At 36.4% G+C, this 27,532-nt stretch overlaps 2 protein-coding genes across 2 annotated transcripts; one reads left to right on the forward strand and one right to left on the reverse strand.

The window, feature by feature from the left end:
• The first annotated feature begins 1,643 nt into the window (after positions 1-1,643).
• LOC110111824 (formin-like protein 1) lies at positions 1,644-6,748 on the forward strand. Its single transcript, XM_020843845.2, has 4 exons — positions 1,644-3,064; positions 3,165-3,367; positions 4,892-5,136; positions 5,620-6,748. The coding sequence occupies exons 1-4, from the start codon at positions 1,716-1,718 to the stop codon at positions 6,436-6,438; spliced, it is 2,616 nt and encodes an 871-aa protein (XP_020699504.1). The 5' UTR covers positions 1,644-1,715; the 3' UTR covers positions 6,439-6,748.
• Positions 6,749-7,671: 923 nt separating this feature from the next.
• Positions 7,672-21,634, reverse strand: LOC110111833 (glycerol-3-phosphate acyltransferase 9; the record flags this gene model as incomplete). The annotated part of the gene is given in 10 exon segments (XM_020843861.2): positions 7,672-7,997; positions 8,959-9,057; positions 9,172-9,291; positions 16,246-16,331; positions 18,415-18,511; positions 18,587-18,674; positions 18,760-18,856; positions 18,945-19,040; positions 20,065-20,164; positions 21,516-21,634. Coding segments are annotated over 10 exon segments (948 nt in total), but the record flags the coding sequence as incomplete, so codon positions are not given.
• Between the last annotated feature and the right edge of the window lie 5,898 nt (positions 21,635-27,532).

Here is a 27,532-nt window from a genome sequence, read left to right on the forward strand (position 1 = left end):
CAATCAATCAATCATAAAGGCGGTGATTCTTTTGAATGCATCATCCCTTCAAATATTCAAATAGTGAAAGAATATAAATTTAGGGTGATTGGTGGTCTAGCGTGGTTGGGAACTCCCGAATTTCCTCTATTACGGGCTGGTCTATTTAGTGATGCAAAAAAAGTGTGGGCCCGATGCTGGTGAGTTGTCTTGTTAGGTTTACACCGTCAAACACTTTCTTTGGAGTAGCAGTGAGTAGATACCTAGTTTAAAAAAAAAAAATTTAAACATTTGACTTACACTTAAAATTCATGTCACAATTGCATGATATTATTGTCAACATAAATTAATATATCTGAAGCATAATTTTCGTTCATATAAGAAACTAATCAACAATGCGCATGTGATCCTCTGCAGTTTTCAACTGTTAATTATATCAACAGGTAAGCTACGTACAATTTTAAATGCTTTAATTTGTATTAAAACGAGCAGGTCTCTTCATGCAAAATAATGACACGGCCATAGCCACCAAACTTATATCATTATATAATAATTGACTAAAACACTCTTAAGTGTAGCATCCACAAGACAATCAAAATTTTGTAATTAAAAAAAAGGTCAAAATTAAATTTTAAAATTATTTTAATTATTTATATACATATTGAAACTTCATGAATTTTTGTGCAATTAATCAAATTTCATTATTTGGATTCAAGATTTCCTTTTTTATTTTTTATTGATTGTCCGAAGAAGCAAAAGTTACTTAAAAAAATATTTTTAAAGTTGTTAAATATCATATCTCTATTTAATGGGGCCAATAAAAGAAAATCACTTAGCAATCAATAATCATTTATAACAACAAATGAAAAGGATATTGGCCACTCTTACTATTTCATTTCATTTTACAGAAATTGTTGCAAGTTCTTTTTATTTAAAAAATGTCACTTTTATGAAATAAATTATTTACAATAATAAAATATCTTCCAATAAAAAAATATTTATTAAATAATAATAATAATTGATATCTCTGTTATATTATCCTCTAGTTTTTATTTAAATGTCTTTAATTTATATATTAAAATAAATAGTTAATTTAGTTGATTAAAATTTATAAAGCTGTTATCAGGGGTGTCAATTCGGGTCAACGAGTCGGGTTCGGGTCGAACCCGGAACTGACCGGCACTGTTCGGGTCAACCCGAACCTGACCTGATTCGGGTCCGGGTCAACCCGACCGGACACTAATGACCCGGAATTGACCCAAAATTTCTAATTTTCGGGTAAAAAATCGGGTCAATCTTCGTTTTTCGGGTCAAAATCGGGTCAAAAACGGGTCAAACTCGGATTTTCAAGTCAAATATGAGTTTTCGTGTCAGTTTCCGTTTCGGGTTTGGGTTGACCCGAACCCGGATTTTTCCGGGTCGGATTCGGGTCGTGTTTCGTGTCGTGTCAAAAATTGACACCCCTAGCTGTTATTGAATTTTGGGAAATAAAAATTTCATTTATATATCAAATATTTAAAGTAACAACTTGTTCGTAAGATTTTTCAAAAACAAACAAATAAAGCAGTCTAAAGTTTATGGTCCAATAGCAATAATTAATAAAGATTAAAGCTTTTGTTAGTGAGGGAAATGCTGCCTCTTACTTAAGGCTAATAATCTCTCTCTTTCTCTCTCTCTCTTTTCACCGACAAGCATCTCTGTCAAACTTCTTTCTCTCTCTTCTGCTCTGTGCAACTATGCTTACTCTCTCTTCTTCCTCCGCCTTCGTCCTCCTCCTCCTCCTCCTCCTCAACTCGGCCACCCACTGCCGAAAGCTTCTCCAAGATCCTTTCTTTCCGTCAACTCAATCACCGCCGCCAGCAAACTCCCCCGCCGTTCCCTTCACCAAATACCCTTTCACCTCCGAATCCCCGCCTTTTTTCCCCCAATTCCCTCCCCCTCCTCCCCCTTCCTCCGCTTCTAACCAACCCACCTTTCCCGCCAACATTTCCTCCCTTGTTTTCCCCAACTCTTCCACCTCTCCTCAACGCCGTTCCTCGTCCTCTGCCAAGCTTGCCGCTGCCATACTCCTCCCTCTACTTGCTTTCTCCATCCTCTCCGTCTCCCTCGTCTTTTTCCTCCGCCGTCGCTCCCGCGGTAGCACTCAACCCCCTCTTCCCGAAAAAGCCTGCTTCTTCCCTCCGAACTACCGCTCTTCCTCCTCCTCCTCCTCCTCTTCCAACGGCGGCTCAGCCGGGGGCTCACCTGAGCTCCGTCCGCTGCCTCCTCTGTCGAGGAAGCTCCATCACAACAATGCCGATGGACGGTGCTCGTCGCCATCGGAGGAGGAGTTCTACTCGCCGAGGAATTCTTCGTTGGGAAGGGGTTCGAGCTCCCAAAAGGAATTCACTCCGGCGGCGATGGAGACATGTGGGTCGGGGAACGATACATTGAGTACTACGCCATCATATCCTTCCTCGAGTTTCGAATCTCGTTCGCCGTCGGTGCTGTCGCCTCCGTTGGGTTGTAGCCCGGAGAAATCGAGGGCGAAGTCTGTGAAATCAAGATCTAGTAGTGGAGGCTTTAGGTACGCTGGATTGAGTTTACCGGAAATGGCACCACCAACAATGCCCGAGCTGGTGGATCCTTCTACTCTGAAGAGAGAAACCCCAACCCCAACTTCTCCGCTTTCTTCTCCGGTTCAGAAGAAGTCAGATCTGGACTCAAATGAAGTAATAATTCCCTTACAGAAGGAAAAAATTTCATCTTTTGAAAACCTTCATTCTCAGGAGAGAAACGGGGAGGTTGAAGCTAAGCCATTCAAAGCTAAGACACCGCCTCCGCCGCCGCCTCCACCACCGCCGCCACGCGCTGGTTATTGGGAGAGTAAAATAAGAAGACCTCTGTTGAACAATCCACCTTCTTCTCTTGTGTCTCAAAATCCGTTGGAATCTAACAATGTCAAAGGCACAGACTTCGATTTAGAGAATCAAGAGAAGAATGACGAGACCTCTCGGCCCAAACTGAAGCCTTTGCATTGGGATAAAGTGAGAGCGAGCTCGGATCGAGCAATGGTGTGGGATCAGCTCAAATCAAGCTCTTTCCAGTAAGAATTTTAACAACTTTTTCTATTTAAATTTCCGTTGAATTTCTTCACTAGATTGTTCTTTGTTTCTCTTAAAAATTGAAGCTTTTTTTTTTTCCAGGGTTAATGAGGAGATGATTGAGTCCTTGTTTGTCTGTAATGGAACTAACAACAAATCAAAGGAGACAAACAAGCAGCAAGTACTTCCTTTGCCCAACAAACAAGAGAACAGAGTTCTTGATCCAAAGAAGTCTCAGAACATTGCCATTCTTCTAAGAGCATTAAATGTTACAAAGGAAGAGGTCTGTGAGGCCTTGTTAGAAGGTGATAATCTTGCCTTACACATTCTCTATTATTTTCTTTGTTTTGAAGAGAAGTGAATGAGCTTTCAGTTGTTAGAGAACCTTCTAGACGCTTTAGGCAAATCTTCATCTTAAATAGGTCATGATTTTAGACTAATTCACTGGCTTTTCTTACAAAGGTGGCTTCTTGCTCTTAGGATGTTGGGAATAGGTTCAGGAGCTTTTCTTAAATCACGAAAGAGTAAGGTTTCGTTTGGGACGATTTTTTTACTGCTTCTTAAAACTGATTTCTAGCAAAAAATTAAAATTTTTATGCAAAAAAAACCGCTTTAAAAAGCAGTAAAAAAGCCGTCCCAAATAAAACCTAAATATCATACTAAAATTTTTATGCAAGTTTGCCTAATTGATGGTTATTCCTTTTGTTGCCATAATATGTTTCACTATGATGATGATGATGATGATGATAAAGATTCAAAAAGGGAATTTCATAGCCTCTCTTTTACTGCACCTTTTCTAATATCTTTTGTCTACAAATAATGACGCCCCTTTTATAATGAAAATAATAATAATAATAATAATATGCCAATCAATATTACATGGGAAATTCTCAAAATAACTTGATGAAATAACTCCCAAATATTTTACTCCCTTAACAAGCCGTGCACATTGAATTTGCATAAGATATTTTTGGTAGGGCATCAATTAGGCTCTAAAACTCAACACAGAAAGTACTAGGAAACTACTAGCACTTTTAGGGGCTGTTTGGTAGCACCTTGGATTTAATTTAAGTAGGATTTCATTAATCCTCTAAATCTGGATTTTGGAAATCTTGAGGGGCTTAAATGCTGAAAATTGTTTGGTAACATTCATGATAAATCCTCTTAAATCTAATGTGATTGTTTGGCTATAGAGCAGGATTTACCAAACGGACTCTTTCTCTAGCGCCATGGATTTTGTAAATCTAGCAAAATACAGGATTTCGGAAATCCGGGATTTAGAGCGAATCGACGGAATTTTTTCGTCTGCAGCGGATTTCATTTGCCGTGAGATTTGGTTTTGCATTTTAGGCCGTTTGGCTAGGTTTCGCTCAAATCCGCCACTAATCCGGCCTAAATCCTACTACCAAACAGCCCCTTAGAGTTGTATTCTATTATATTTTTTCCTCATTTCTTGGAGTAGCTCTAGTGGTAGATAAGATTAGAGAGAGTTGTCTTAGATGATTTGGTCACGTAAAATGGCAGCCTTCCAATGACCTGGTTATGAGAGGGATGTATTAGATTTAACCTGTGTTAAGAAAGCTAGAAGTAGACCTAAAAAGACTTGGTTAGAAAATATTAGAAATGTCTTTTCTTTATTCGATCTAAATGAGAATTCAGACACAATGGAAAAAAAACAGGATTCATGTAGCCGACCCCACATAGTGGGATAAAGACTTGATGTTATTATTGTTGTCATCGCCGTCTAATGTGCCTAATTGAAATCACAGCTTTTATACATTCTTTGATGTTGTTGTTTGATTGTGTAGAACTTGGTGAATTTTGAGCAGGAAATACTGAGAACTTGGGAAGCGATCTTTTGGACACGCTCCTAAAGATGGCACCTAGCGAAGAGGAAGAGGCTAAATTGAGAGAATACAAGGATGACTCCCCAGTCAAGCTTGGTCCAGCTGAAAAGTTTCTCAAGGCTTTGCTTCATATTCCTTTTGCATTCAAGAGAGTTGATGCAATGCTTTACATCATTAATTTTGATTCTGAAGTCAATTACCTTAAAAATTCTTTTGAAACTCTTGAAGTAAGCTCTCTCTCTCTCTCTTCTAGACTAGTTTCTAACCAGTTATCAACAAAGAACAGACATTATATTAACAAGAAAAATGTATTGAAATATCATATTTCCATGAAGTTTTGATAGGCTATATTGCTTCATCTATAAAAATCAGACGTTTTTAATTTTGGTGGTGTATATATAGAACTTAACCTTATTTTAACACTGTACAACTGGTCAAACAAGTTGCCAGATGATTCCTATTATAAAGCCAGTGTCATATCAAGGAGAAATTATTAGATTCGGACATCGAACAGATAGAATCATTCGGATTTCTCTCTATCTATAATGAAATCGCAGTCAAAGCACAGCTGTTACAGTAACTGTGATTTTTGATGTAGATAGAGAGAAATCCGAATGACTCTATCTGTCCAATGTCCACGCCTAATAATTTGCCCATCTTCAAGAGTAAGAAAACAAAAATATATATATAATTTGTTGTTCTGTGTTCAGGTGGCCTGTGAAGAGCTAAGGAGCAGCAGGCTATTCCTGAAATTGCTTGAGGCAGTTCTGAAGACTGGAAATCGCATGAATGTTGGAACCAATCGTGGCGACGCTCGATCCTTTAAGCTCGACACCCTTCTTAAACTCGTCGATGTCAAGGGAACAGATGGCAAGACAACCCTCCTGCATTTTGTCGTCCAGGAGGTGATCAGAGCCGAGGGTTCTCGCCTCTCCGCTTCCACCCTATCCACCGCCAAAACCCAACCAAACACACTCCGCGATGATCTGGAGTGCCAGCGATGTGGCCTCCAAGTTGTCGCCGGCCTTGGTGGCGAACTCAGCAATGTGAAGAAATCTGCTTCGATGGACTCCGAGGTTCTCAGCAGCTATGTCTCGAAACTCGCCGGCGGAATCAGCAAGATAGGTGAAGTCCTGAAGCTTACTGGAGATGGAGATATCAGTTGCCAAAGGTTCAATGAAGCAATGAGAAGCTTCATGAAGAAGGCTGAGGATCAGATCATAAAGATCCAGGCTCAGGAGAGTGTAGCACTGTCATTAGTCAAGGAGATAACCGAGTACTTCCATGGAAACTCGGCCAAGGAAGAAGCTCATCCTTTTAGAATCTTCATGGTTGTCAGGGATTTCTTATCCATCCTCGATCAGGTCTGTAAGGAAGTCGGGAAGATCACCGAGCGAACCATCGCTAGCTCGGCGCGCCAATTTCCCGTACCGGTTAACCCAACTCTGCCTTCCCTGTTCCCTAAACTTCGAGCTTTGAGGCCTGAAAGCTCCGACGATGAGGGCTCGGCATCGCCATTGTCGTCGTAGTGGTTACTAAGACATTATCCAGGAGGCCTCTGTGAGGCAAAATTTTGCTGGTTATGATCTAGAAAGCCAGCAGGGTCTTTGGTAGATTCCTGGTTATTTATATAATTTTTTTTTTTTTTGGTTGCCTGTAAAATTAATGTAAAAGATCTTCAAATTCTTTATGGTAATATATATGTAGAGGGAGAAATAAAAATTTTAAATGCAGATGGGAATAATCTGGTTGGATGGTCAGGCTGGCTATCAGCCATAGGTATCATACTGTATTGTTTGGTATGCTTCTGCCGACAGATGAGAACGCATAAATTTGTAAGATTTTGTTTTGTGTCAGTCCATCCCTCTGGAAAAGGAGAAATTATTTGATGCAGAGTAAAATATCTTCTTAAGATCAATTAGAATGTGCCACATCAACAGTATTGAGCCGTAGTATCGAGCAATATCGAGCCACAATACCAAGTAATGGATGACATGATGCATTTTTGAAAATTTATTTTTAAAATTAATTTTACTAAAGTGCAGAAAATGCAGAAAATTTACTGTTCAACATTTTAGAAAAATGTATATTTATAATATTCATAATAATTTTAAAAATATAATTACTTCTCCCATAATAACTTCATAATAATCTTTATAACAAATTACAATCACGCCAACCAACCCAAAAATATCTAAAAACAACTTTATGAACAATTGTTCAAACCATTTTGTGCATTAAAAAAAATTGAAAACAAGGCCCCAAATCAAAATAACAAATACTAGAGCTTGGTGCTGAGTACAATCTCCATCAAGGCCAGTGCCCACAGAACTCTATAATAACAACATCAACAACAAGTTTTTATCCCACTACGTGAGATCGGCTAAATATAAAGAAAAAATACAACCAAATATAGACGTCAAGTCTTCAGAGTCTTGGCGAGGATTAATTATTTTATTCGGATTCCGAACGCCATCCAGAAACTAATCACAGCACGCCACATCACCCGTTTGTTATATACTGTTGCTCGGTACTGTTGTGTACCGAATGACATGACGTGCTGTGATTCGCCTAGCCTTCGAATGATCCTGAATCCGCACAAAATAATTTCTCCTTGGCAAGGTCATCAAAGTCGTTGATGACTCATCATGATATTTTGCAAACTTCCAATTAATATAATAAAAAACCGCATTTGAAATAATAAAATTGAATTTTAATATAATATTCCAATTAAAAATTAATAATAAGAAAACTATCCCAAATAAAATCAATCCAGATCCACACAGCAATTTCATTCCCTCACAACACAGCAACTATTCAGTGCTCGCAAGTCTAAATAACTACAAGAAGATGTAATCCTGTACTGCACAGCCGTAGATACTTAGGATTCCTTAACAAGTTCAAAGATAGTCAGCTGAAAACATGTTCAACAAACCAAAATACAAGATTTTAATAAATAAATAAATAAAGAAGATAGCAACCTCGAGCAAGGAATTGGTGGATAAGTTATTTGAAGCCAAAAAAAAGGAATGTGTTATCCATTTACTTCTCAAGACGCTGAAGAACAGATTCAGCAAAAATCTGTTGCCTGAAACAGTAAGCAGCAAAATAAATATCTAAAGTAAATTGCCAATGCTTTGTCTCAATTCAGTTGCGACCAATCATTACTCTTTGTTCTATTAATGACTAATTTATGATGAATTTCATCACAAACTTGTCACATGAATTTTCACACAAGTCCATCATAATAGCATTGCAAGCTCTGCTTGTGCTTGTTCACTTTTTTTTTTTTAATAGAAATGTTTATTCGAACATTTTCATATAAAAGTACATTAGAATAGAGTATTAAGCAATTCATATGCCTGTCCAATGCCTTCGCATGAAACGGTTACCATATTTATGTTAATCTGGAAAAAATGTGATAGGCCGCGGTTCAGAGTTCGGCCCAGCTAGCTCAAGGGCCGGCTCAGCTGTTATATAGTAGGTGGAAGCAGTCCACCGCCTCTTCTCTGTTCCACCCAAAGAGGTGGGCCCCACTAGACCAACTGATTTCAAATTGAAAAGGAGGGGACGGCTAGGGCTTGAGAGAGAAATTGGATTAGGAAAGCTTTTGTATTAAAGAGGATGAGAGGATTATGGAGGAATATATTTTGATTGATTGCAATTAGGGTTTCTTGACAACTTGGGCTCTAGACTCACTTGTCAAGAGATTTGGGAGAAACGACCCTCCTCTCGAATTGAGGATCTCTTGTATCTTTACTTTGTTCTTATTTCACTCTATAAGATTTGCTATCTTTTGATTGTTCTTCCACCATAATTTCTACGTTTTTTGGTTGTTTTTACCGATTATTGTTAGGATTACTTGCGAACTCAAGTATTTCCTATCAAAATATTACCCGGTTCTTTACAGAAATTGGATTGTTTAAATTGAACATATGATATATTGTGAATGAAATTATGTTTAGTTCATCGTAATCTGGATTTAAAACACACAAATAAGCATAAGCAAGCAAATTGTTAAAGAGAAGGCAAATAGAGAATATGCATACTTTCTTTCAGTAAGCTTGGGACTTGGGCGGAAATATTTAAGATATCCATCCCAGGGAACCTTCTTCAGGCCAGCTCGAGTAGCAATCATGTCTCTAACCCTGCATAAAATTTGATAGTAGATAAAAAAGAAAAGGTTAAAGGGATGGAAGTCAATGCCTTCAAGGATGTAAGCAATAAATCAATATAATAGTTTTCAATAAAAAACTTATCACCTTTCAGCAAATTCAATAGGAGTCTCTCCAGGTCTGAGATACTGTGGCTCTAGGTACCACACGTCACATACAACAGCCCATGATGTCATCAGGCGGACTAAATGCATTGTAAATGATTGTCTGTCATACGGTTCAAAGTAACCTTATGCTTAATAAATACAGTTATTGTCAGCCAATTCGCAACTTTATAAATTGCATGCATAGTTGATGGAAGCTTCAATTATATAGCATGAATCATTAATGGCAAATCATGCACCATGTTAACTTACCAATGTTATAGCAGATCCCAAACAAGATCTAGACTAGGTGATTCTAATTATACAATGCTTTTTAAACAGAAAGAATTGAAAAAATACATCCCACAACCGCCAAGCATCTCTCTTAAAAAGATGACCAGTGCCTTGCTGTTAGACCGGTCCAGCTGGTCCATGTGGGACCGGCCCAGCGCAACCGAGGCAGACGATCTCCGCCTTTTTCCGTGAGCGTTCAGTCCGCATGAGCCAAACGAGCATTTTATGAAGGATTTATTAAGGTTTTGGGAGGAAAATTTGAATGTAGGGACTGTTTAGGAATTTCCTTTTGATTTGTATGCATTAAATACTTTGTTTTTCTAGGGTTATGACATCTTGAATTTGGCTAAAATTTGAGATCTCCTAGATTTAGGTTTTTCTTTGGGCTCTAGCGGCATCTAGAGATTTGGGAGAGATAGATCCTCCTCTCGAATGGAGGATCAATTGTATCTGGTGATTTTCCGTTTGCCTTTTAACAAATAATACAAATTATCTATTGTTTTTGTGATTTTGTGTGGATTTTGGCAGAGAAAGCTTGTTGTTTTCCAAAGATTGATAGGAAATACTTGAGATCTACAAGTGTTTCCTATCACTTGCACACTCTTTTTTCTTCTTGATTTTCATTTATTATTTAGTTTAATCAATTCTCCTTTCCTATTCTCAATCGTTGTCTCCATAATGCCTGCTTGCTTTATTTATTCATTCTTACATACTTAACACCCCCACAACTAGAACTATGTTCCAACGATAAATTAGCATGCAAATTCCTATAAATATACCCAATATGATTCTTCAAGCAAGCTCAATTTCTGTGCCCCATGCAAACTCCTAAGATTCTGTTCTAATGGGTTCAATAACAGTGCTTGGCATTGACATCAGGATCAGATGGACCACCAAACAAACAAAAGGGAATTGGGTCTGACTTGCTGGTTGAACTTCAATCTGGCCTTAGGCAACTGAGTTGAACGTCCCCTAATGAAGAATTGCTATTCTGTAGGTCAATATAGTACCAAGTGAAGGAAATAATAGGAACTTGAGAAGCACATGTAAACAACTAAATCATTTGTCAGTTCATGCACACATCTCCCTTGACACTATCAGACACAGAATTCAAGAAAAATACATGTTTCTGATTGTATTCCTCTTGAAATAGTGTTGTGTACAAGTATCAATCATGTACATGAAATGGCATACAAATCAGAGAATAAATTATAGTCCTAAAAAATTTGAAGACTTAGGTTTTAGTAAAAAAGAAATAAGATTAAAAAAATACCAAATAAAGCTCAAGTTGGGTTAAGTGATAATGGTGGCTATGAAGGGCAATTACTCCCATGAGAAAGGAAGCAAAGATTACGTTGAGAACAAATAAAAACCTGTGATGGTCCGGTTGGGACGTGATGACCGTTGGCATGTAAAGCTAACTTCTAGTTGCGTAGAAAATTTGCGAAAAAAAAAAAAAAAAAAAAAAAAGTGAATACGAAAAACAGCTCTGCATCATTTATTAAGATTTCAAAAACATGTGAAATGGATATTAGATTATCATGTATTACACCTCACTTTACATGCCATAGTGTATGTAGTTTTACTATCACCATCATGTAGCTTTTTATTTTATGGCATCTTGTGTTTTGGCGTTATTTGCCTCTCTGTTATTTATGATGAGTCAATATATTATTGACATAAGCACAATCATAATAAATAGGGGGATTTACATACAAACACTCAAAATTATCATGTTTACATGTTTAACAACCAAAGCTTAATATTTACTCACATAACATTGAATTTTTTAAGTGACATCAAAATTACCAACTTCTGTTAACTTCCCAATAACTTCTAGTTGCCCTTTCCTCGTCACGACTTCCTCAACGCTTCTTCATCGTCAAGGATTTCGAAATTGCACACTATTGGTCCAATCATTGGCCTCTCTAACAAGATATTGTTGCAACTGCCTCTCCTCTTCTTTGTCGTCAAGGATTTTGTTTAGAACTATACACGCGGTTGTTCCGTCGATGGCCTTCCCCATTAAGATCTAGTCATGACTTCCTCTATTCGTTGTCGGAATTTCAAACTCCATTGGTCTCATCGATCGCCTTCCCTAGTGAGATACTAAGATCTTATGAGCTTTAGCCGTGACGGTAATATAATGTTGTCAATTTGCTGCAAAATCACCCGATCAGAGTGCACATGACACGTCCCTGCTGGCAAGAGACTATTTGAAGATAAATCTTAATGATATACCCGACATGACATTTGTTCTTTGCAAGCTGAGGTTAATTTCAAATTTATCACCCCCCAACAAATGGTTACGGAAGGTGGATGGTTTTAGTTTTAAGTTTTTAGGTGATATATATCTTTTTTAAGATTTATACTATTACTTGTTTTGAGACTTAACCCCTCCGGTTGGGATTTTCTGTCAACGCGGCCATCATCGGGGTGACGTCTAAGTCACTTTTATTTTTGCAAAAATTTGAGAGGTATTTTAAAAATTTGTGGTCACCTCCGATTGAGATTAGCTTTCAATATGGCTATTATCGAGGTACGTCAAAGTTATTTATATTTTCATAAAAATTTGGAAGGTATTTTAAAAGTTTGTGGTCATCCCAGTTGAGATTAGCTTTCAACTCGACCATCATCAGGGTAAGTCAAAGTTGTATTTTCATAGAAATTTGGAAGGTATTTTAAAAGTTTGTGGTCCCCTACGTTTGAGATTAGCTTTCAACAAGGCTATCATCTGGGTGATTTAAAGTTGCTTTAAGTATTTTGAAAATAGGATCCCCCTCCAGTTGAGATTTTTGGTCAACGCAGCCATCATCGAGGAAACGTTAAAATCATTTGAAAAACATCTATATTTTATAGAAATTTAGGAGGCATCTTATAATTCAAGTCAGATCGACTCCATTCCTTTCAAGGAAGAGGATGAAATTTAAATATTTGGCCCGCGCAACATTCTCGAACCATTGAATTTAGGAATTAGATGTGATGATCAGAGCACATGCGGGATGTGTTCTAATATATAGATTGGAGCTATTATAAGGGTATCGCCTTCTATCCACTTGTATAAATATGTTACGGATCTGGTGGCTTTAACTCTAGCTCGCTTGCATACAATCAAATGGATTATAGTCTCATTACAATTACAAATATCCTGGCATAGCTTTTAGCTTTCTAGATCAACAAGATCTTTACCTCTCCTCATGTATTTGTGATATGTCTTCTTCTGACAAAATGCTGGATAACTATCATCAAAAAGTGCTAGAAATAAGCCAAGAGGAGCTCCTATTAAGATGCCAATAGCACATGAATGGTCTAGTGCATTTAAGTCAAAGGAGACATCTCATGGCATTGACATAATTCTTTGAATAGATATCCCTAAAACTAATGGTTGTCAGAAGAAAGTTAATGTAATCATCATATGCAATACAAGAATGAATGTTGCATGCATGAGAAATGCAAGGATCGATGTGAGTAAAGCAACATATTCCATCAAATGATTAAGTCAAAATTAATTATCAACAACCTGAAGAATGTCATGTAGATTTAATGGATAATAGCATGACTCTTGTGCGTCAAAAGTTCATCATAGCAAAAAGGCTAGCTATTAATAAAAAGGTTTATCCAATAGAAAGAGTCTAAATATGATTCTAAGGTTCTTAGTTTGAATAGATTATCAAATTTCTTAACGAATCAAACTCTAAACATACATTGCTAAGACAGAAGGAAATGGATGATGGATGTTTTCAAACAAAGACTATAGAGGTATGTTCCAGTTTGGCTAAAGGATGCATCAAACCTATATGCTTTAGTCTTATATTATCACAAAATTGTCTTATGTTCACGATAAAATATTAAAGGTATGGCCATTTTTTTTACTCATAAAATATTGATGACAATTAATTAATTATATATGTATATGACCTTTTATTTGAAATTAATTGTGGAGGAACCTTTGTCAATTTCAATTTCGACAGCCTCCTTACGTCCCCTCCCTATGAGGGGAGGTTGGGAGGCACTTGCCTTTGGATCCACCTGTCTGGATCTAAGATGCAATAGCGCGGGGTCTTCGAATTGACAACCATCCCGCTAGGATCTAAGATATAATTGTGCGGGGCATTCAATTTAAAAGATATTTCCGCCCAGATTAAAGACCAATGGCACAGGGATTTCAATTTGCACATTCCAGGCCAGATCTAAGATCAACGACACAGATCTTCAAGTGAACGACACATGTTTAAAATCCATTCTTTATATATATATATATATAGGGAGAAAAAGTCGAACAAGCATGGGTCTGGATCGTAGAAACAAGTCGAGGTCGGAGGGGCCGATCGGGCTAGGGCACAGCTGGATGGTTTGTGTAACAGAGGGATACGGGCGTCGTCGTGCGGCTGCAGGTAGCAGTCAGGTGCAGAAGGCAGTCGGGCAGTCGGGTAGTCGACCGACGTGTGGGTCGGGCAGATTGGAGGTTGAAGCGGGATCTGGTTACCTGCGACTGGGGTCGACGAGTGTAGAGGAAGGAGACGAGAGTGAGAAAGGCTAGGGCGGCTTCAATTTCTTCTGTGTAAGTTCAGAAGATGGGGAGCAGTTCGTCTGAGGGCTTTTTGTATCGTGAGGAGCGACAATTGTGAGTGGGGTAGTGGGATCATAGGTGGTTGAGGCTAGCCGACGATTAGAGGTCAATATGTATAACATATCAAATAGGATTTATTTAATTCCAAGGGAGCTAAGTCTCACATGTGTATAAACCCACATGACCAATTAGATCTCAAGTGTGAAAACCAATAACAATCTAGATTAATGATATTAGTTCACAAACTGAATTTGACATAAAAGGTTATAAGTAGAAATCCTAGCAAAGGGAGTCATAGACTCAAAAGGAAAATCAAGTATATGAGCACACAAGGGGAAAGCAGCATAACATGGAAAGATTCTAACAAAGTGGCATGGGAAATAATCTCTCCTCGAAGAGTTCAAATGATAGTATTCAACTAGAATAAGCGTGAAAAGGATGAATGAGGTTGCATTGAGTTCTTATGATCCTAGACAATAGGATGCCCAAAGGAAGTGAAGAAAAGGAACCTTCATATCTCTAAAGTTTACATAAAATAAAGGCCTATTTCATTAATCCACAATTATTACAACATTGATTGCAGAGCTTTTAAATAAATGCATGGTTGTCCATTACATCAATAATTGTAGTTCTTAAAAAACATCTACAAGAAAATAAGAAAATAGGATACACTAGTGTGCAATTGTGTATACATATTTGTCATAGTCCAATAATATAGACTGCTCTGCTTTCCTAATTCACAAAATCAAGCTTAAACATGTGTTATAAGGAAAGCTGAGTGATTGAAATCAATTGATTTAGGAAATTTAGAAGATTGTGTAGAAATTATGAGTTTTCTTCCTATTTGTACCAACATGCTTCCCTTAACCACACCGACTAAACCTGATTTGCGACATGCTCATGCGCAAGCTACACATGTTTTAGTAACTATTTTATTTAGTTTGGATGGTAAATGGGTGTCCGAGTGATGAGTTTGTTCGATCCAATACTTGTATCAATTTGATAATATTTTTACAAATATTTTAAATATTATATACTCTTTTATAGATTTTTTAAAATTTTGTGTGGACAACATAATGTTAAATCATGTAAAATGATTGATGCCAATGTTAATACATTGTTTGAGATTAAATACACTTAATAAAAATATTGAATATAATTGTAGTTAAACAAATTTTAATTTTCTTTGGTCCTTCAATTTTTTTGTGACAATTGTGCTAATAAAATTCATTGTATAATGTATTTTAATAGAAATTAATAATATTTTTTATTATGCATATTTAAATTAATAATTGATAAAAATTATTGTAAACATATCATGTCATGCCCTACTTTTTAATTGATATGTCATTGTATCTATATTAGTTTTATGTTGTGTTCGCAATTCATATCAATGTTCATGCTCTATAGAAATCCAAAAGTCTCTACGATATAAGATTTGTCAGCTAAGCCCACAGCGAGAAAGAGAAGCTTATTGCCCCATTCTCATTACATGCGCAAAATCAATGGAGGAGCTAAGAAGGGACATGTGGGAAATTTTTTATTTATTTTTTTACTTTTAAAAAAATTGAAGTTAATCATATTTATTCTTTTATTCATCCCCTTATACCTCTTATTTTTATATAGAAATAAATTACGATCTCAAACATGAATAAAAATATTAAGGGAATATTTAAAAAATCTAATTTGTGCCCCTATTAGAAAATTTTTTTGCTTCGCCGCTATGCGCAAAAGAGGACATGACAAGGGTTATAAGAAAACCACCAAGAAAGAGTTTTACATTTGCAAGGGTATTAACATTTAAGCTACAACTAAAGAATCTCTCTCCATTTCTACCACACTCTCTCTATCTTTACATCCTCGATTCACCTTAACTTGATTAGTTAAACATCTCTCTCTCATCCTCAATTCACAACACCTTGAATAAGTCTGACTTGTGGGACTCTCCCTACTTACCATACACCAGTCCAAAATCGAATGGAAATAATTATCATTAGCCCTGTACACTTATATGCGACTGACCTTATCAAAAGCTAAACTAATGATGATGGCAATGCTAGCCTAAAACCTTCTTTAATGAGCAATTACAATTTCTTAATTTATTACCATATCTCCAGATATGCTTTGTTAAAAATTATGGCCTGAATGTGCATATATTTCAATAATCAACAAAATTAAATGTGCCTAAAAGTTCACTCAAGCTTTTATACATACATTTTGCTGTTCCAGAAAGCATCCACAAAGATTTTATTGTATTTGATGGCAACTGGGCAAACAGCACACCCGAGTTCAAAGGCACCCTGGATCAATGTAACTGCTTAGAATAGTTTATAAATACCGTAAGAAAATAGTGAGAATAACTTAAACTGAACAGAAAACACAAACTACAGATATTGAAAAGATGCAATGGTACATGAAAGATTCCCCAAGCACAGCTTTAGCTTCAACAAAATAAAAACAAAGCACGGCAAGAATATTTGAGGATTAACACAGCAAGACTGCATGTAAAAGATCAATTAACATCTAAAGACTAATACCAACCAAGACTTGGTAGCTTTGAAAACGGTTACTTAGAAGTGCAGTTACTTGAATGATACATTTTTATCATTCATCAAATACAAATGTCTTATACAGCTGGCATCCATTGCCTCCTTTACCACACAAGTGTGAGTAAACAAATTTCCAAGAAGATTTAATATTATCAATCTACCGAAATACATTCAAAATCTTCATGTCAACACCCAAAACTCCTGAAGCTGCTAGGCACACAGAAATACACCCAACTATTTGAGATCGACCATTTGAATCATCATTCTTCACTCTTTCCCACTGAGTGTTAAATGAGGTTATTACTCTATTACTCTAAGGCTTAAGCACAGTTTTCTACAGATTGTCAGATACACAAGCCAACAATATACATTTTCCAAAATTGTCTTTAATATGTGCTACACTCATTGTCACTAGCATAATTATTTCTTACTACATAAGATTCACATTTATAACACACCCAATTTCACTATAAATAACATATCTGCTGCGCAACTATCAAATCCATATGTTATTACATGTCTTTTGCAGCTTCGGAAAATCAAATATAACATAACAATTCTCCGTTATGATCACCCAGCTTTGTATCTAAAAGTTATCGCCACACCCAATCTACAAACTTTTGTACAATAGATCAGGGATACAGGACATCATAGGATCTAGGATTGATTAACCAAATTTAGGACGAGAACACAAAAAAATAAAAAATAATAATTTACCAGCCTATACCATGGGCAAAAATTAGTCTCTGTTGATACAAAATATAAAAGTACACCCCATTGTTTCAAATGATAATATAAAAGCCACCACAGTGAAATCACACAAGAAATCTGAGAACAAAAATAAAATTCTGTAACAATTAAGGTTCACACCACAAAATGGAAGATGGTGTGTAACAAACATCTTAAAATCTCAACATAGACATAGTAATCACAAATAGCTCAGATGAAAGAATAAAGATGGAAATCCCAAAATTGGTGATCCAGGTCTCATACCGATATAAGGAGAAGCACCTCATCGAAGTTATCATCAAGATTTGTACAGCACTCAAAGAATCCGCATCCAACAATAAACATATTGAGAGAAAATTCAAGTTTTATTAAATCATAGGCTAATTTTTAAATGCATAGGGACCTGCTATTTATAATCAAAAGATCCAAAAAAAAGTAATTTCTCATGGTCCTCTAAGATCTAGCCTAAAACAAGAAGTTTCAATTCAGGTAACTGTCATGATTCAATCAATACACCAATTTTCCAATCCCATTCATTAAATATAGCAACTCTTGGTTTCCAAACCATTACAAAATCGAATGAAACAATTGGTCAATGTCAATTCCAACAAGAGTTTTAAAAAAACATTTATTATTTAAGATGCATACATGACAAGAACGGAGGCGTTTTCTTTGCTTTTCCCCTTCTATATTTCTTCTTTGCTTTTCCACTTTTATATTTCTCAATGTTGTTAGTGTTGGTGGTGATGCACTGGTAAGAGGGTGAAATGTTTAGTGGTTGGTAGGTGAATGTCGTTGGGTAGAGCAGTTCGTCATTTAATATAATATTTAGCAAAACTTATGAACCCTCATGAAAATTAAATCCTTCTCCATGAGCATCAATACCTAAAATGCATATTAAAGATATAATAATTTCTTTGACTTATAGACAAGCTGGATGACAACAAGCATACTGGATAGAGGAAAACAGTTTTGAGGTATAAATGCGTTGATAGACTTGCATTACATTCAAAGCTTTATAGTAAACTCCTAGCTTGTCACCTTTCAAGCATGATTCCAGAGTAATTTAACCAGATCGAGTAGCCTAGAGGGTATCAGGACTGACCTTTTTGAACATAACAGTATATTGATTATTCACACAAGTTCCTTCCGGAAATATCAAAAGTGGGTTGTTGTCAGCCCCTTGTGTGTGTTCCCTCAGCCTGAAAAGCTCAGCATGCAGATTTTAAGCTATAATAAGGTGATCTAATTTATTGCCCCAAAAAGGCAATACTTACTTTCTTGTCACAACTTCACGATCTTTGGCCTCTGTTCTGTTGAACCAAATGCAACCCACGCTTTCCAAAATGGTTTTCTGAATGAATCCTGAGTCATAAAACAGAAAGCAGGGTTCCTGAATATTATCTACATAACGTGAAAGAGTTGATTCTCAATAAAAATATGTTCATACCAACCCATCCTGGATGCTTTTGCATGATAACCGCAAAAGCAGTCATCTGCTCTAAAATGATGAAGTCGATCATAGATGTATGATTGGCAACAAATACCTGTTCAAAACACGTAAGCCTTCTGGATGTCATGAACTAATGGAAGTTTACTAGGGAATAAATATGTTTACACTTAACATAAAACAACCTGCTGAGGGCGCATGCTTGGACGAGGACCATGATACTTGACTACTCCCGTCCACGAAGCAACAAACACACCACACATCATCTCCACCAACGTTCTCTAAAAAATATATATATTTTGAAACAAGGCAGCTTAATCTTATGCTGGATTACAAAAGACTAGTGCAGAAAACAAGATACAAAATATTTTTTAAAGCAATTTTAACTTTTGCCTGTATCATAATGGCCTAGTTTACTAAAACCCATCAAACTGAAATTAACAGATGCCCTAATTTCCGATCAGCCTTCTAAAAACAATTTCCAAAGACGCTTCTGAAGGGAAAAATTAACAGGTCCTCCCACGTAGATTTAGAAATAATGTAGATTTGTTGATGTCCTCAACAGTTGAGCAGTGTTTGATGATAGAAAATATATGATAAAGACAAAAACAACTGCGGCATATAAGTGTCCATGCAATGATCATGTCTCTACACACAGGATCTGGCAGTTCTATTTTATCCCTTATGACTGTTCTCGGGTTGATGCACTAGATTATTTCAGACTAAATAGATATTATTGAGTTCCTAAACGTGTGCAAAATAGATGTGCAAGACATATCAGCACTGTAGTCTGGCAAGCTACCACGACACCAAGCTCTATCAACAATGACTATGTATAGGAAATACTTGAGATGATAGCCATGCAACAGCATCTCTGCATGAACAACCTTCTACTGTTAAAATTATCCATTCCAAAACTTTTCTTTCGCCAAACTTCTAGATTGTTTAACTTTGCAAATTGTCCTGTAGTTGGCACATTGATCCAAGAGTGAAATGGCTACATGAAACAGTCAAAAAACAACATCACAAGGCTTAATCTTGGAAGCCCTCAACCTTGTTAATTGACCTCCATATTAAGTTCCCTTCAAGCCCTCACCATCTTAAGACAGAAAATACTTTTCCTTCATAAAATTAACACGATGAACTTCTAAAATCACAGCAGCAAGAAAAACTATATATAAACCAACAAACTAAAGCAAAGAATCAACGCCAAGGTAAATTTTGTATCACCAAGTTCGTAGAAGGAAATCAAAGGCTTTGCTCCCTAAAATTAGTCTAAACAAAGAAGAGTTCAGCAAAGTGCACCTCTATTTTGCGTTTCCATTTCTTATTCTCAGTCCAAAAATACCGTACAGGTAAGAAGGCGGCAAAAAATACTATCCAGCCAACTGCAAGGATCGCAACTCTACAATAAAAAACAGAAGGTGGATAAAATTAAAAAAAAGGAAACATGTTTCATGATGATTATCATGTCAATGCTGACTAATATTTTAAACAAACAGAAGCAAAAAAGACTAGTTATAAGTGCAAGGAGTTACAATTAGCTGCTTTGGACCAAGGCCCCTGTACAATGTACTTTTGAACAATACCAAGCAATGACTAACAGATGACAAAATAAGTAGCAAGTTTAATTGCATGGTATATTGAGACTTCAAACATTTGTTCTCAATTGGTATTTAATTTTTTTGCAATGTGCCAGACAAATATATAAGTTAAAATCCGTAAGTATTTGTGTAATAATACACATGTCTTGCCGGGATTCATTTCAGCCTGAATCAATCAAGTTGAGTGGTCTGGAGGTTGGATTATGAAGGGCATAGTTAATCTATGAGTTCACTTAAAAGAAGTCCTTGAGAAGATGCTTCCCTCACAATTCACAGATCATAACGTAAAGGGATCAACTGCTAATGGCTAACAACAGACAAGACAAGTAGCAAGTTTAATTGTGTGGTACATTGAAACTTCTAATCTTCTTTTTTTCTCAATTGTTATTCAATTTTTACAATGTAGCAGACAAAACTATAAGTTAAAATCCACAACCAATTTTTTTTGTGATAATCAACAGGTGCAGCAAATCATTGTAGCCTGAATCAATCCAATTGACTGATCTGGGGATCGGATTATGAAGGGGTAGTCACACTGTCAGTTCATTTCAAAAAAGTCCTCGAGAAGAAGCTTACCTCGCAATTCACACATCATAACGTGACTGGATCAATTGGTAAATTGAGACTTCTAAATCTCAATTGGTATTTAATTTATATTGGACCAATTAATCTCAGGGGAAAAAAAAAACAATCTAAGTACCATTTAAGGTTTCAAGAAATAATGGGGTTTACCCACATATCACCCAAATCAATATAATTACATATCTAACACTCATTTACAAATTTTGAACAAGCAAAGCCATGTACTCAAGTGAGATGCGATCAAATAATTGGAATTTGATGAATAGTGAAGCATGAAAATTGTTAATTTTGTTGCTAATTTCAGTAGTTGGCTCGAAGATGAAGAATAGAGGTAAGAGGTTGTTAATTCTATAAATTAGAATGCTTTGAACGTTACAGAAAATTGCCTGAAAATAATAATGATTCTCACACAATAAATTCTTGTAGCTGATTATAAACTTATCATAAAGCTTGGACAAATGTCGGTGCATAGAAGAACCAGTAAAAGGTAAGAAAAAGCCTAGCATATAAAAAAAGCTAACATAAAATCAAGAAAAATATCAGATAATTAAATAACAAAAATGCGCTCACCTTAGTGGGAAAAGAAATCCATATCTAATCATAACTCCTAAGCACCACAATGGAAACAAATATATGTTCCAATTCCAGGGTTCTTGATAATTTGATTTAAAGCAGCGTGTGAAAGAGTCCTGGGAAAAGCTTAAGTTCAATAAGAAGTCTTACACAGGAGGAAAATCAATGTTATACTCGCAAAGAATACATCATTATATGCTTGTCATTTAGCAAGCTTCTACAAAAAGTTTGCAAAGATTATGATACATATAACTTGTACATCTCCCTTCCCCACTCATTTCACTTGTCATTTTTTCTTGTTCTCTATTTTCAATACAATGGACTTATCCCTAACTTTTTTCTTTTTCTTTTTTTTTTCTCATAATTTATTTGCCAATCTTGCTTACATGAGTGGAGTTAGCTCAAGCTTGGTACAAAAGATAAAGTAAATGATAGGCACAGAACAGAACTTACAAAGGTTTTAGTTTATGTACATCGCAGCACGATATTCTTAAATTTGAAAAAAGATGAGAAAAATCAGAAATGAAATTGAGGCTTCTCGTCACACATTTGTAACAGCATTTTCTCTGTTTGCTTGTTTCAATTATTTGCTATAGAAAAGCGCAGATGCTGCAACAAATTAGTGATTTATCTGGCACACTCCAAGTGATGAAGGTTAGCATATATGACAAGTAATCAACATAATATTTGAACGAGTAGTAGAACTTACAGATAATGGATGCATGAGCATGCCATATGAAAAATAACCCATGGTTCATCTAACCTGGAATTTCACAATCTTTTTTTCTTTTTCTTATGGCATCGATGATGAAATATATCAATTTATTTCCTTAGACATTTGCAAGAGGATGTAAGAGGATGTATCTTGGTGTATGCTTCTTGCTGATGATATTCTTCTTGTTGATAAGACTAGAGAGGGAGTTGAAGGTAAACTTGAATTATGGAGGTCAACCTTAGAGTCTAAAAGGTTTTCGCTTGAGTATATCTAAAACGGAATATATGGAGTGTAATTTTAGTAGAAATAGACCTAGTGAGGGGATTGTGACTTTGGGCGATCAAGTCATTAATAAGAGTACACGTTTTAGATATCTTGGATCTATTGTTCAGAGTGATGGTGAAATAGATGGGGATATTATCAGCAGAATTCAAGTTGGATGGTTGAAGTGGAGGAATGCATCGGGCTTGTTATGTGATAGAAATGTATCCCTCAAACTTAAGGGAAAATTCTATAAGATGGTAGTGAGGCCTGCAATGCTTTATGGTGTCGAATGTTGGCCATTAAAAGAGAAGCAAAATACTAAGTTAAGTGTGGCAGAGATGAGGATGCTCAGGTGGATGAATGACTTTACCCTTAGAGATAGGATACGAAATGAGCATATACGTGAAAAGGTTGGAGTAGCTCCAATAGAAGATAAGATTAGAGAGAGTCGCCTTATATGGTTTGGTCACATAAAAAGGCGGCCTTCCGATGACCCGGTTAGGAGAGTATAGGTATTAGATTTGACTTGTGTTGAGAAAGGTAGCGGTAGACCTAAAAAGACTTGGTTAGAAAATATTAGGAATGACCTTTCTAAGAGAATTTGACTTTAAAAGGACACAATGGAGAAAAAGGATTCATGTAGCCGACCCCACGTAGTGGGATAAAGGCTTGATGTTGTTGTACAGTTAAGCAAAAAAAAAAAAAGCAACCATAAAAAGTGAAACCAGGGAAAGTCAATTAGACAGGATTTAAAGCGACTAGATATGTCAAAGTCATGGATTGAATCGCTTAACAACGTGGAAACTAAAATAAAAAACCACAACTCAGATTGTAACCCGATAAGAACCATCTAAGACACCATGAAAGCATTTAAACTCCGATTAGCCACAAAGTCTTTCAAAAAAGGTTAAACACGGGATCAAAATAGCCCAAACAGTCGGTCCAGATAAACCAACAGAATCACCAGACAACACTTATTAAAGACAAATTAACATTCTACGCATTTTTAGGAACACATCGAATTTTAAACGATAACGACCTTCGTGGAGCTGCTAATAAATTTTTAATAGCATTTTAATTACGGAATTTCTTATTAGAAATGGACAAATTAAGAGCGACACTCACATCGATTGATGGGCACCTGCAGCCTCCGTTAGAAGTAGGCGAATATGTTGAGCAAATCGCTCCTGAATGAGGTGCAAGGGTTCGTCAGAAAGATCGAAGAGATTCGCAGCAAAAGTGTAAGAAACTGAGAGTGAGAGGAAGGATACAGCTGAAGCTTCTGGGTGCCTCGTGGATGGACTCGGCAGTCAGTACTCTTCGATGTTGAGTGGTCAAGGATCGGCCTCCGAAATCGAGCTCGAGACCCGCCATGGCTGACCCGGCGAAGAGGTGAGGAGCGATGTTTTCAGTTTCTTTTTCTGCTATTAAATGTCTTCTATTTCCCCGGAGTTATACCGCTCCTCTTTTTTTTTTTTTAATTTGACTATATATATATATCATATATATATATATATATATATATGATATATATATATATATATATATATATATATATAATTGTTTTTAGGATGGAATTATTTTTATGGCCCGTTATTGAAATCTAAAAAAGAAAATTCGAAATTAAATAAGCTTCTTGTTGCATTCTGGAGTATTCGTGGTTTAACGTCTTAGCATTGTACGAAGATCCAGCATACAATCAGATAGGAGAGAGAGGGTGTAGAATTAATAAGAGACACCAGAGTTTTTACGTGGAAACCCCTGAAAAGAGGAAAAAACCATGGGGCCTGGTCCAGTTTGAATGAATCCACTAGTATTTGCAATCGATTACAAAATGAGGCATTTCTTAGGAAGATGCATTGGATTGATGTTACAAATGTACGTCATATATAGAGCATCACATGGTAGGAGTTACAATAATCAATATAGACATGTTTGTTTGGTTGGAATGGCCATTGTAGGTGATGGAGGTCGGAAGGACCATAGTCGGCAGGAGGCAGAGGTCCAAAAGATCGTAATTGGCAGGAAACCGGGGTTAGAAAGACCTTTGTTTGGTGATGGAGGTCATAAGGATCATAGTTGGCGATGGAGGTCGGACCGTAGTCGGCAGGTGATCGGGGTCAGAAAAACTGTTGTATGGCGATGGAAATCGGAATGACCATTGTATGTGACGGAGGTCGGAAGGACTGTAGTTGGCAGGAGACAAAGGTCTGAAATATCATAGTTGGCAAGAGAACGGGATTAGAAAGACCGTAGTAGTAGGGTGATATTTCGGTATAACTATAAGCATCAAGCGGTAGTCCTTCATAAATTTGGGTCTCAGGTGGTGGTCCGACGGAAGTTCAGGCTCATGTGGTGGTCTGGCAGAAATCCGGACCTCAAATGGTGGCCCGGTAGAAATTTGGGAGTCAGGTGGCGGCCTGGTGGAGCACAGGGCCTTAAATGGTGATCTAACAGAAGTATGGGTGTCAGGTGGTGGCCTGGTGGAGCACAGGGTCTCATGTGGTGGTATAATAGAAGTCTGAGCCTCATGTGGTGGTCTGGCGTAGCAACGGTCTCAAGTGGTGGTCCGGTGGAAGTCCGGGCCTCAGGTAGTGGTCCGGCGGAGCAACGACGTCATGCGGTGGTCTCGGCGGAGGTGATGGCCTCGAGTGGTGGTCCGACGAAGCTCAAGGCCTTAAGTGGTGGTCCAGCAGAGTAACGACGTCAGGCGGTGGTCAGACGAAAGTCCGGGCCTTAGGTGGTCCGGTGGAGCTCAGGGCCTCAGGTGGTGGTCTGATTGAGCAATGATTTCAGGCGGTGGTTCGGTGGAGGTGAGGGCCTTAAGTGGTGGTCCGACGGAGCTCAAGGCCTTAAGTGGTGGTCCGGCAGAGCAACGGTCTCAATTGGTGGTCCAACAGAAGTCCGGGCCTCGAGTGGTGGTCCGGCGAAGCAACGACGTCAAGTGGTGGTCCGGCGGAGGTGAGGGCTTCAAGTGGTAGTCCGACGGAAGTCCGGCAGTGGTTGAGGAGGAGCTTCTTCCTTCTCTTATTCCTTCTTCTCTTCTTTCTTTGGTTCTCCTCTCAAGAAAAATGAGGGGTCTATTTATAGATTTCTTGAGTGGCATGACCCGTAAATAGGTGAGAAATCAAGGGTAAATGGGAGTAGTTGAATGGACGGCTGATATTGAATCCCTTGATCATGTACCGTTCGTCAGACATTTGAAGGTTTTAATGATGTTGGAATTCAGCGATCTTGGGCTCGTTGGATTTGTCTTGTCGAGCCGCTCGATTTGATTATAAGCACGTCATGTTTAGAAACCGTTTGGTAACCCAAATTGTGGTTTGAACCCTCCAACAGTGCTTCGGATCCTTTATTTGGACTCATTTGGGCCCGGATTGAGTCGAAATTGGTGTCGTTGGGTTCGTATTTCCGAGACGTTCAGTTTGACTATAAGTTTGCTGAAATCGAAGTTCGTATGGTCCCAATTTTAATTTCGGAAGCTTCCAACTTGATTTGCATCGAGATTCGTGCCCGATCAAGATAATTTTTTGATGACATATCACTTCTAATAAGGCATGAACTATAAATCAAATAATTTTTTAAAATAAATATAAATTTCTAACTTATTCAAACAAACAATATTCTAAAATAGATTTGAACACTATTCAAACAAAATAGACTAAGGCCTAAGGCTTGAAAGTAGGTTTAAAAAAAATAAAGTTACATTGTAAACTATTCAAATATGATTCAACAAATATATGAACATGATTAGAATATGATTCAAATATGACTCAATCAATTTTAAAATATGATTGGATCAATATCTGAATATCTATGGAATATTTTTGATAAGATTCGATTATAGTTCCAACAATATTCAATCATATTTAAAGCAAAATATGAACAGCACAATAGAATTTATGTTTGTTGCACTTAACTATAATCATAACATATTTTTTTTACATAAATAAAGTGTTTGCCTCAATATTAACTTCTTAATTTTTACAATATTTTTATTATAAAATTATGAATGAATAAATATTTTTATATAATGTATAAAATAGAAGAAAAGGTAAATACTAATAAATATAAATCTTAAGTTGGATGCTACATAAAAACTAAAATAATTTTAAAATAAGAGAAACACATAAAATTTAATTTTAATTAATTATCCCAATTTAACTAAAAAATGACAAACAAAATAAAATACATATCTCAACAACTTGGATCAACCTCACTCTATTGGGTCTCCGTTCATTCTTGAAAATATATAAACCACATATAATGAGCCAATAACCCAATATATTACTTGAACCTATAATTGTAGTGAATGCATGGCAATAAAAATAATGTGTATATAATCTTTCATCATATTAATATGAATGTATAACAGTCAATATGAATAAATTTAATCATTGCAATTGAATGCTTAATGATATATGGACATACAAAGGATCGGTATATTTTGTCGTTATTATACTCATATTAAGTACAATGTAGCAAGTGAAATCATGGATCTATGTATGTTTATAATTCATGCCATTATTCTATCTCTGCATCATGTATATATATATATATATATATATATATCCTCCGTTGTTGTTGTTGAGAAGAGAGTATAAAATTCACAAAATCCTTTTATCCTTAAATCTGGAGGCTCCGAAAAGTTATAGAAAAATATTCATAAATTAACTAAATATATCTATAATCATTTGATGAATTGATTTGCAAAATGGATATTTAACATATGTGAAAAAATTCACTTGTATTGATATGTGTCAAGTTTTCTATATATTGCCTATATAAATTAATAGAGTAAAATTATATAATATATATAATATATTATATATAATCATGCGGAGACGGTTTACAAATAGACTATAATAACTCATAAAATATTATTTGATTAAATCAAAATATAGCTTATACATGATATGATTGATACGGACATATGATGAGACTGATATAACTAACTCAATAATGCATGATACACATAATCATGATATTCATATATATTATATAAGAATATGAAATATATGCATTGATACCATAC

This window comes from Dendrobium catenatum, unplaced genomic scaffold (genome assembly GCF_001605985.2).
Source record: "Dendrobium catenatum unplaced genomic scaffold, ASM160598v2 fragScaff_scaffold_621, whole genome shotgun sequence".
NCBI classification, from domain to species: domain Eukaryota; kingdom Viridiplantae; phylum Streptophyta; class Magnoliopsida; order Asparagales; family Orchidaceae; genus Dendrobium; species Dendrobium catenatum.

Bases quoted from the DNA above. Each gene is read 5' to 3' on its own strand.
- LOC110111824 (XM_020843845.2), top strand. From the start codon at position 1,716: ATGCTTACTCTCTCTTCTTCCTCCGCCTTCGTCCTCCTCCTCCTCCTC. The intron at 3,368-4,891 runs GTGATAATCTTG...AATTTTGAGCAG, and splicing joins CTGTGAGGCCTTGTTAGAAG to GAAATACTGAGAACTTGGGA. The intron at 5,137-5,619 runs GTAAGCTCTCTC...TTCTGTGTTCAG, and splicing joins ATTCTTTTGAAACTCTTGAA to GTGGCCTGTGAAGAGCTAAG.